This window comes from Pseudonaja textilis, chromosome 1 (genome assembly GCF_049901715.1).
Source record: "Pseudonaja textilis isolate UNSWEBS1 chromosome 1, rPseTex1.2, whole genome shotgun sequence".
NCBI lineage: Eukaryota > Metazoa > Chordata > Lepidosauria > Squamata > Elapidae > Pseudonaja > Pseudonaja textilis.
Window position 1 is genome coordinate 160,565,651 of NC_141990.1, and position 11,611 is coordinate 160,577,261.

General features: G+C 39.9%; 1 protein-coding gene across 3 annotated transcripts in view; it reads left to right on the forward strand.

Moving 5' to 3' along the window:
* DRC11 (dynein regulatory complex subunit 11) overlaps positions 1 to 4,398 on the forward strand; it is a 119,274-nt gene extending 114,876 nt beyond the window's left edge. For 2 of the 3 annotated variants that reach the window (XM_087919560.1, XM_087919559.1), the window contains exons 18-19: positions 501 to 739; positions 3,657 to 4,398. In XM_087919560.1, the coding sequence (XP_087775686.1) occupies positions 501 to 739; positions 3,657 to 3,794 (377 nt within the window). In that variant the 3' untranslated portion in view covers positions 3,795 to 4,398. Of the gene's footprint in view, positions 1 to 500; positions 740 to 3,656 lie in introns of those variants that run through there. The other variant, XM_087919561.1, reaches the window with a different exon arrangement.
* The last annotated feature ends 7,213 nt before the right edge of the window (positions 4,399 to 11,611 follow it).

An 11,611-nucleotide genomic window follows, 5' to 3' on the forward strand; every position in this document is an offset into this window, starting at 1 on the left:
TATTTTAAAAGTGATGCCATATGATCCCAAATGAGAATGGCTACAGTCAGACCAGACCTAAAGGATGAGATTTTGGAAGTTGTGGAAGCTTCATCACTTGAGACTTTCAAGAAGAGATTAGCTGTCATTTGTCAGAAATGGTGTACAGTCTCCTGCTTGGGCGGGAGCAGTTGGACTAGATGACCTACAAGGTCCCTTCCAACTCTGTTAATCTGTTGAAGAGATGAATTAGTGGGATTGTTTTACAGGGAAAGGAGCTTAACATATCCTCTTTTTTAGGTGGGTTTTAAAAGTGGCTTGATTCTGTATGAACTGCAGTTGACTTAACAAATCACACTGACCTTCCTGAAAAATATGCAGATATCAAAAATTTTAATAGCTTTAAAATGAGAAGACCACTGTAAAATCAAATAGTTAAAAGTAATTAATCTGTTTTGCTTATCACCTACTACGATTATTTCTAACTGTTGATTTCCTTGCTTTTGTAACCATTTTAACAGTTTTATGGAAACACTTCATTCAGCAAAATGGAGGGCTTCTCTCCAAACAACTAAATATCAGTTGCCTGGCACAGGTCTCTGATGGTTATGCTCAGGGAACCATTCTCCGAGCAGTTCAAGCAGTCCTAACTGAAAGACGTCTAATGCAGCTGAATAAGAAGCCACTGACTGCTGTTGAATTCCTAATTTGCCTAGCAAGACAGGATCCAGTGTACAAAGAAGAGGAAGAAACCTTTAAGGTTAAGTAGCTTTCCTTTTCAGAAATTCTCCTATGAGTCTCACCCTCAAATACTTTATGGACTTCATCTATTCAGACATAGATGAGCCTTTAATAGTACAATAACTACCCAACCATTTTAGGCTATCTAAGGCTATCTTTAGGCTTCAGGGTGACACCCAGGCTCCAAAAGAGATTGTGCTGACCCAGGGCGTGACACAAAAATAACCAAGTCACAAAAAGAAAGTCCCATTAATACCTCTAACTTGGTCCCAATGTCCAATTATCCTCTGCAGGATATCAAACTGTTAAAGAAAACAGTTTATGGAGGGAGTAAATGCAGTCCACACCCAAAGTAAATTTAATTTGAAATAAAAAATCCAACACAAACCACACTGAAGGAATTACTACAACAGGCAAGGATAATTAATTGCAGACTTCTACCAGATAATGCACCAACCACAGTTGGGAGGAAGCCAAAACACAGATAAGCTCTGACAAGAATGCACACTTTGTTTCCAGCACCTTTGCCATGCACATTTTGTCCTTTTAACCTGTCCTCCCAGCTGCAGCCCATGAAGGGGATCAGGGCCCCTTCCTCCCCTGTAGACCATGCCACTCATGTTTCTCCCTTATCCGCTCCTCCCTGTGTGCCCTAGGATGATGGGCCTGGGTCTTCTTCTCAATGCCCATCCGGTCTGTGCCCTTCCCCAGTTTCCTCCACAACCACTGGAGCCACACTCCCACTCCCTGTCAGCTGTTCCATCTCTCCCTCAGAGTCAGACTCCAAGAGGGGCATGACAGAGATATTGGAGTTGGTGCACTTTTCCTGCTTCTGTTGCAGCTGTCTTGAGCAAGACAAGTTTGGCGTCAATCAAACAAAATGTCTTCCAGCTCTTTGAGATTGAGTTTTAAGAGTACCCCATGGAAGTAGCCAAGAACAAGGCAGTGGCGTGTCCCTCCACAAGGAGTGTGAAGGGAGACACACTGTGCCTCTGAGGAAAAGAGGAGGTAAAGCCCTGGCTGTCACCCGGGAGGGGACCACGGAGGGACATGTCACATGCCCCTGTCGCCCTTGCAGCTGCTACTTTTGCTCTCAGCTTCTTCCATGGGGCACTCTTAAACTCAATCTTGAAAAGCTTGCAAGTCCCCATTCCATCGGGAAACAGGCTCCGGCCAGCAGCAGAGAAGCAGCCAAGTTGAATCCTGTTTCTGGTGCCAGAGCCCATTTCCCGATGGGAGGAGGACTTGCAGGCTTTTTGTTGTGCCGGGAAAGACACTCTCGCTCTCTCAGCTGGAGCAGCAGGGGAGAGAAGCAGCCGCTGACCCAGCCTGAGCAGACACAAGCCTCTTGTGTTCCTAACTTCTTAACTTCCTTGTTTATCTGCTCATAATTGCTCAATAGTGTTTTCAGGCTCATTGTCATGTCATTCATCCCTATCTTAAGGAGAAAAAAGGGGTGATATTCTGTGGGCTTGATTATTTTAGTAAGTTGTCAGAACTTCTTGTGTGTGTTTTTTGCTGCCTTTTCCAATTTCAAAGAGAAATCTCCAATCTTGGAAATGAGGTTGATCACAAAGATAGCAACAGGATCAGATATAACAGCTTCAGTATTACAGCTAAGTACTAATGGTAATGAGCCACTTCAAGCAAATGATTGTTCCCATCCTTTAATAACATTCTTGGGGGAATTCAGAGAATGATAAGGTATCTCGAATCAAGGAGAAATGTACTAAACAGTGAGAACAATTAACCAGTGGAACAGTTTGCCTTCAGAACTTGTGGGTGCTTCATCACTGGAGGTTTTTCAGAAGAGACTGGACAGCCACTTGTCTGAATTGGTATAGGGCAGGGGCGTCAAACTCAATTTCATTGAGGCCCGCATCAGGGTTGTGTTTGACCTCGGAGGGCCGGGGGAGGGGGCAGGGGGGGCGTGCTCATGGGAGGGGTATGGCCAGGGAGGGTGTTTAACATGGGCTCAAGATGCATTTTTCCCATTGCATTCAAAACAGCTATTCCAGACAAAGGGAGATTTACTTTCTGGCACAAATAGTCTCAATTCCATAATGCAGACAGCAAAGACATGTAGAGTCCCCAGCTGCTAGGGAGATTGACTCTTCTGTATAGGAGCAGAGCATAAATGAACTGACAATTTCTCCAGATGTCTCTAAAAACTGTCTGTCCAATAGTCCATCAATCTTTGTAACTACCTCTGACACACCTTAGAGGAGGACTTAATATTAGTAATAATTTACAAAATTGATACACCACCCACTTCCCAATGGCCCTGGGTGGCTCACAACAATCAAAAAATTTTCAATTAAAACAATCAGAGGTAAAAGATTAAGATAAAAGATGACAAACTCGGTGATACGAAGGGGCTCACTTTCTCTCATCAAAGACCTGGGTGAAGAGCCAGATGTTTTTGGCTCTTCTGAACATCAGCCATCCAGATCTTGGAGAGTACCTAGTTCTTGTTGCTAAACAGAAGATGAAGAAGGTTCTGCCTTCTGTAGCACTCTGCCAGTCAAAATTTGAGCGGGGGACCTCATGCGCTCCCCTGTGCCCCATTTTTTGGCCTGGATAGCCTGCAGCACCCTGCCAGCCAAAATGGGGCGCAGAGAACCTTACACCCCCCACCCCAGCACCCTGTTTTGGCTGGCAGAGGCATCACCAGCTGGTCCTTAGTTATTTCCAGGCCGGCCAAGATCTAAGCACACTGTGGGCTGAATCCGGCCCGTGGGCCTTGAGCTTGACACCACTGGTATGTGGTCTCCTGCTTGAGCATGGGATTGGAAGATTAGATTAGAAGATTTCCAATACCCCTTCCAGCTCTATTCTGATTGATTGGCCTAATATTCTAGAAATGAGCTGCTCTCAAAGTAATGTTGTGCATGTATTTTCAGGCTTTGTAAAAATATTTCTATCTAATTTTCTAGGTTTGGTATGCCAAGACTCCCCTAGGAAAAGCACGAATCAAGTCACTGATGGAGAAGGAAGATACTGGAAAGGGGAAAGGAAAAGACAAAGGAAAAGGAAAGGATAAAAAGAAAGAAGGCAAAAAGACAAAAAAATAACAACCGTCTTAATAGTTCTAATAGTTACATAGTTAGTAGTAGTTATAATATTCTAATTTAAAGGAGAACCTTTTCTTGGATTGCAAGTTTTCTACTTGATTCCAGTAAACAAATCATATGAAAAAGTACTCTGAAAAACATAGGACAAAACTTCTGTGTGACGTTTAGTTCCTTCAAACCACAGCATTTTTCTTTTATTTTTTAACCTATATTAAAGTTACTTAGATTTAGGTAGGATTTATCAGTTTTTAAAATACAGTAATTGAATATCTGTCTACAAATGTTAAGTCACACGTTTTACAGTATTTGTGCTTATGAGCTTTGCCCAGTGAGAATGTGATATACCTATTCAAATTAATCAAATTAATAGCTCAGAAGTGGTTTATTTCTTCTTTTCCTGCTTGGCCATGAGAACTATGCTCCACTGGTAATCTGCATGTGTCCTCTGTTCAGGTAGTTCAGAAGGAATGGGATAGGTCTTTCCTTAGCCTTACAGGGAGCTGCAGGCTTGTGCATACCTAGAAGACGACCATATCTTTATAACTCACAAAACTTGTAAAACATATTAAATTACTGTTTCCAATAAATTTTTTAGAATTCAAAAGTTGTATTTTGCATAGTTTATTTTAAAATAGTTAGCTGCTGAGTGCCATTGGCCTTTGGGTGATTTTTTGTGTGAATATATTTTCAGGTGTATATGTCCTGCCCAGGACTGGTGCATAACACAGAGACTCTCCTGGACTCTCCATTCCTGCTTAGAAGAGCTAGTGACAGCTATGGCCATGAAAGCTTTGCACAGGTTCAGTTTGTGTACCAGTTGCACACATTTCTGGACCCGCCTCACAATCACTTATGGTTCGGTCATCTTCAAGTTGGATTATTACAATGTGGTCCAAATGAGACAGCCCTTAAAGATCACCCAGAAATTACAGCTGATCCCAAATGTGAAGGGCAAGCAGTGATGAACATGCCCTGCTTTGTGAACTACATTGGTTGCCATTTGGGTTTGAACACATTTCAAGATGCTGATTATGATCTATAAAGTCCTATATTGCGTAGGGCCCACTATCTGAGGGACCACCTGTCTATTTGCTCTAACACATTTCACTTGCTTCAGATCCTATCAATTAAATCCAGTCCTCAACCCTTGGACCAGGGCAAGCATCTTCCATTCAAGTGCTCTCTGCTCGCACCAGTGGAACTTCGAGCACAAGTGCCCTCCACGTGCAAAGCTCCATTTCTGTGAGTGGAGTGTGTGAGCGCTTGCCCTCACACCAGTGGATCTGTGCACATGTGCACCTGCCATTCACACGTGCCGTTCTGTGCTGGACCAGGCTACCAAGGTGGAAAGGTTGGGCACTGCTGAATTAAATGATGCTCTCTAATGGGATGCAGGAAGCAGACCTTCTCTTCTCCCACCTTTGGAACAACATCTCCCCTCATATATTGCTTGTGTTCTATACCATGCTGTACATTGTTTTCAAATTTGTGAAGCTGCCCAGGGTTGTTTGGAATTGGACAGCTTAAAAAATTGACAAACAAATGAATATTACACTTGGCCTTAGACAAAAAGCAATAAATGATTTCATGTATTAGTGGTAATAGTATTAAAACTGCTTGAATTATGCTATTAGTTAGGAAAGAGGTTAATATGGTAGCAGCACAAGAATATATTGATCCTTATGGACATTTATTATTAATCTAGGATATTAGACTTTGATTTAATTCTTGTTAATTTTATTAGCCTATAAAATGATTCTGATTTATTTCATAGATGTTTGGCAAAATTGTATAATTAATGTATAACTTAATTCTAGGAAATGACATCGATCTATCAGAGTATGTATCAGAGTAAGGATAAGAAGACCTCTCCTAAAAATATAGTTATAATAAAAATTAGAAGTTGTTCTAGGCTTATACACAAAAGTTTAATTTGATAGATGTGTAGTGTAAACTTCATATTAGGATTTATTTCTTAAGCTCACAGAATGTGTTCTATACTAGATTATCTTAATTTCCTTTTTATTAATTAGGATACGTTTTTGATTCTTCTGTTCATCCTATTGTTCTATCTGATTAATGCTCCTCTCACCTGAACCCGTAAAAAGTTTAAACCTTGCCCAAGGTGAGTGGTATTTTAACACCTGTTACAAAAGAAGGGATTTTTGAGTTAAAGAAGATTTTTTGGTTAAAGAAAGATACAGAAGATCCTACAGAGCTGGCCTATCATACAGTTGTATTAGTCAAGTTGCAGGTGGGAATTTTTATGATGACCAGGTAGTTTTTTCATTGAATAGACTAAAGCATTGGAAGTCTGATGAAAAAGCTTGTATGTTGTTTAATCATTATTAATTGTTGTTGTTAGTTGCAAAGTCGTGTCTGACCCATCACAACCCCATGGACAACGTTCCCCCAGGCCTTCTAGTCCTCTACCATTCCCCGGAGTTCATTTAAGCTCACTCCAACTGCTTCAGTGACTCCATCAAGCCACCTCATTCTCTGTAGTCCCCTTCTTCTTTTGCCCTCAATTGTACCCAGCATTTGGCTCTTCTCCTTCCTTCTTATTCCTTCCTTCCTTCTTATTAGGTGGCCAAAGTATTTGAGTTTCATCTTCAGGATCTGGCCTTCTAAAGAGCAGTCAGGGTTGATCTTCTCTAGGACTGACCGGTTTGATCGCCTTGCAGTCCAAGGAATTCACAGCAGTGGTGGTATTCTACCAGTTCTGCCCGGTTCTGCCAAGCCGGTAACTGCAATTAGCGGAGACCGAACCAGTTTTCTCTGCCGCTCTGCTGTTGGGCCCACCCACCTGCCCAGGCTCCTGTACTCACCTTTATCCTCTGTTTTGAAGTGCAGCTATTTTGCGCAGCACAGCAGAGTGCTGCATGGCAGCTGCTGAAGCGACAGAGTGCAGGCTTGAAGGTGAATTGGAAGGCTTCTGCACCTGCGCAAAGTGTGCACGCACACAAAGCGCACCCACCAAGCCACGCCCATCAAACTGGTGGTAAAACTTTCTGAATCATACCACTGACTTGCAGGAGTCTTCTCCAGCACCATAGTTCAAAGGCCTCAATTCTTTGGTGCTCAGCCTTCCTTATGGTCCAACTTTCACAGCCATACATTGCAACTGGGAAAACCATAGCCTTGACTATGTGCACTTTTGTTGGCAGGGTGATTCTCTGCTTTTTAGTATGCTGTATTATTAATTACTAATTATTAATCATTAGCAATTAACTTTTTAAAAGTCATCTTATAGTTATATATGGGGGGATAATATAAAGCCAATTCTTGAATCATGTAGATATTCAATTTTTATTATAGGATAATATTGATGTTATTTGATTCTAACAGTTTGTGCAAATTGATTAATCTCCTGGTCCTAGAATGGTATGAAGTATTTGCAGATTTCCTGGACTCTGTACTATTGGAAGTTTATAATTAATCTTTTAAAAGGCTAGTAAACAGCCTCTTTCATTTTATGAGGCTTGTATAAAATTGATTTTAAAACCAGATAAAAATCCTAAATTCTGGGCAAGCTACAGGTTTACTTCATTAATTAATGTGAATACGGCTCCGATTCTTTTACTTTATTGGCTAAATGGTTGCAGAAATTTTATTATATTAAATCCAACCATCCTAGTCAGGGTTTAGTAAATGTGGCAAAGCATTAGTCGATTTACATTTATTAATAATTATGCTGTGAATAGCTAAAGACAGTGTCATGCCCCGGTGGAGTCTGACTGTGAGGAAGAGGAGGAACAGCCAACAGGGAGTGGGAGTGTGGCTCCAGAGGTGGGGAGGAGGCTGGGGAAGGGCAGAGGCCGGCTGAGCAGTCAGAGGAGGATCCAGGCCCATCCCCTATCCATCCTAGGTCACACAGGGTGGAGAGGATCAGGGAAAAGCAAGGTCTACTCAAGAGGAGATTACCATGATCCTCCTCGTGGCTTGCAGGTGGGAGCTATGTATAAAAGTTTGCAACTGTGCAGTTAGAATTGCTGAAGTCAATTAGTGTTCACCTTGAAAGAGGCTTATCTTTGTTGGCATTCTTCCCATGGATTTTTCTCAGTTATTTTCCTGGAGTTTATAATTAGTTATCCCGGCTTGCTTCAGAACTCTCATCAATGCGGTTTGTTTTGATTTTCTGTTTATGTCTCATTATTTACTTTTGTGACTTTAAACTGTGCCTAATAAAACAGTGAAGTTAAGTTGAAGGCTTTCCTGGACTTTAATATATGTTTTGGGTTTGGGGTTATTTTGAGAGACTACAGGTCATCACAGACAGATTGGACTCTGTACTCTTTAAATGGAAAAAAAAGGCTTTGTTTTGGTCCAGATTGTTTAAAGCAACTGATGATTAGATACAGTTTTTCCAGAGTTCATTGGATTGAGACATATTATTTGCAACCTTGTATGAGAGCCATGACAAATCAAACTATTTCAAGTTCCTTTGTACCATGTAGTACTTGGCAGGTATGTCCATTTTTGTCCTTGTTTTATAATTTGATCCTTGAACCTTTAACAACCTTTAAATTAAAGGGTATTACCTCAACAGGGAGCTAATGCAGATTATTTTTCTATGTCAAATATATATTAACAATTTTGGATAAGCACTTTTCTGTCTAATTTCATACACATAGTATAGTATTTTGGAAAGTACTTCACACTGAACAAACAGTTTAAAATGAACTGGGCTAAACACTGTTTATGGGCTTTGGGCCCAAATCCTTTTGACAAATGTGATCAACAGAATCGTATCACAGGATTCCTGTGGGGCTCATATCAAGCTTTGCTCTTTGCTACCTTTGAGAAACCTTTAGTGAAAGGGAATTTTAGGGGGAAAATGAAGTCTAATTATTTTTCTGTAGGAATTCTAAAAGATAAAGCTATTTTTAATAAGGGGTGTGATGACTCAGTGGTTTAAAATGTTGATCTTGTCAGCTGGAAAACTTGGGTTTGACAGCTGCGCCACGGGTGAGCTCCCCTTACTTGCCTTAGCCCACCTAGCAGTTTGAAAACATGCAAATACAAGTAGGTAAGTAGGTAACACTTCAGTGGGAAGGTAACAGCATTCTGTGCACCTCAGCATATCGTCATGCTGGCCACCTGACCAAGGAAATGTCCTTGGAAAACATTGGATCCCTTGGCTAAGAAATGGAGTTGAGCACCATTCCCTAAAGTCAGACATGACTGGAGAGGGAAAACCTTTAATTATTTTAATATGCATGAATTTACTTACATTTCCTTTATTCATTTTCTATCTGTTATTCATGTATTCATTTTTATCTTTATAAAAAAATGTGTAGCAGCAGTTTATGTTAGTAGTTGTCATTTACATGTAACACATTTTCATATATAGAATTGTTTTATGTATGAAAAACAAGTATCATATGTTCAAATGAAAGAGCTCCAATACAAAATTTTGTGTGATTTGCATTGAAGTAAAGAATACAAAATAACAGAGTTGAAAGGGACTTGGACGTCTTCTAGTCCAACCCTAACCATTCTAAGGTTAAAACTGCAGCACTCTGATTGCATTGTTTAATTTTTTTTCACCTTTATACAATCTGACATCTAAACATCCACTCAAGGTAGTCCCAATTTTAGTGGCCGGTTGTTCCCAAATAATAGAAAGAAAATTTAGATTTAAGACAGCAAATTTGGCATGATGTCTGTCAAGGGAATCAGCATCAGGATGAGAAAATCATAAAACCCTGAAATTGTATTATAAGCCAGATTTTAAAATGACCAATATGACTTCTAATCTGCATATCAAAAATTATGTGCTCCAAGAATAAACCCATAATAAATTACTTCATGTCTAAATAGAAATTCCAATATCCAAAAGATATTTTGTACACAGAAATTATAGTGAGGATTGCAGCCAGGCTAAAATTATTGATGATAATATATAATTATTTTCATAATTGCAGAATCAAATTCATTTTACTGTTTCTTCTGTTTTAAATTTGTAAGTCTGTCTGTGCATGTGTAAAAAAAAGCTGACCTGATTTTCTAAGTATATTCAACATCCATTGAAATCAGTTCATATATTTACTAAAGACAATGATATTTGAACTCTTAATATTCCTCTTAGTTAAATGCCTGCACAAAGCACGCCATGGGCATGGTGGGAGAGGAGAGAGAACTGTAGCCAATCAAACCTGTACCTGGAATTAAATCAGAATAAAGAATGAATACATACATACATATATACATACATAATCACAGAATAAATAAATCATCAGGACCAGATAATTTACATTTTAGGGTTCTAAACAAGATGGCAGATGTGAACTTGAAACTACAGAACGATATCACTCAAAGATCCTGGAGCAATGGGGAATTATCAGAGGACCAGAAAAGAGTCAATGTGGTTCCCATCTTCAAAAAGGGGAAAAAGTACACCCAAGAAACTTCAGACCAATCAGCTTGATATCAATATCTGGGAAGATCCTGGAAAAGATAATCAAGCAGCACATTGTGGATAAGGGAAATGCCACTGACATAGTTTACTTTGACTTCAGTAAGGCAATTGATAAAGTAGACCATAACCGCTTGGTAATATAGAATAACGTGTGATAGACCACCACCAGATGGATTCACAACTGGTTGACCAACTACACTTATTAAGCAATTCTCGATGGAACTACATCTACATTGATCAAAGCATGCTATGGGGTATTCAAAGTTCTGTCTTAGGTCCAGTACTCTTCAATATCTTCATAAATAATTTAGATGAGGGGGCAGAAGGGGAACTAATTCTTTAGACAATACACTCAAGATTCAGAAGGACCTTGACAGACTTGAACACTAGGCTCTATCCAACAAAATGCAATTTAGTGGTGACAAAAGTGAGGTCCTACACATAGGCAAAAAACCCCAAATGCAATAGAATAGATAGTACCTGGGTCAACAGTAGCAATTGTGAGAGGAATCTAGGTGTCCTAATAGACTACTACTTAAGTATGACCCAGCAGTGTATTGCAGCTGCCAAAAAGCTAATGTGGGTTGCATCAACAGAGAGATTGTTTCAAGATTACTTGAAGTGATAGTACTGCTTTATACTTTACCGATGAAGCCACACTTGGAACACTGCATCCAATTTTGGTCACCAAAATACAAAAAAGATGTTAAGACTATAAAAACTGCAGAGAAGACCAAAGATGATAAGGGATCTGGAGGCTAAAACATATGATGAACAATTTCAGAAAGGTATGTCTAGTATAACAAAGAGAAGGACTAGGAATGATATGTTGCCAGTCTTCCAATACTTGTCATAGAGAAGGGAGAGTTGACCTATTCTTCAAAGAACCTGAGGGCAGGACAAGTAATGGGTAGAAGAGCATTAAAGAGAGATCCAACCTAAAACTAAGGAGAAAGTTATTGACAGAACAATCAGTAGCATGACTTAACTTGAAAAGTTGTGGTGCTTCATTCATTCAAGAAGAGACTGGAGAGACTTTTGTTTGGAATATGTAGAGTCTCAGAGGGTTGGACTAGAAGACCTCTTAAGATCTCTTCCAACCCTATTATTCTATGTTCTGAAATAACATAGAATATGGGGGCAGCGGGCACAGGGGGCATCTGCTCTGATCTGTTTAAGGACTATTCTGGTTGAAAAACAGTTTTGAATTCAAACTGAAAAATATGGATGTGGTGTATTTGCAATGGGGGGGGGGGAGGTTTTAAGAAAATGTCATTTGTTCATGGCCTAAGGAACTGGTGGATGACCTCTGCTAGTAATAGGCCAAGCAGATATATCCTTGCTCTGGGATACTCTATACTTACTGACCGGATGGAGAAGTATGAGTATTGCATTT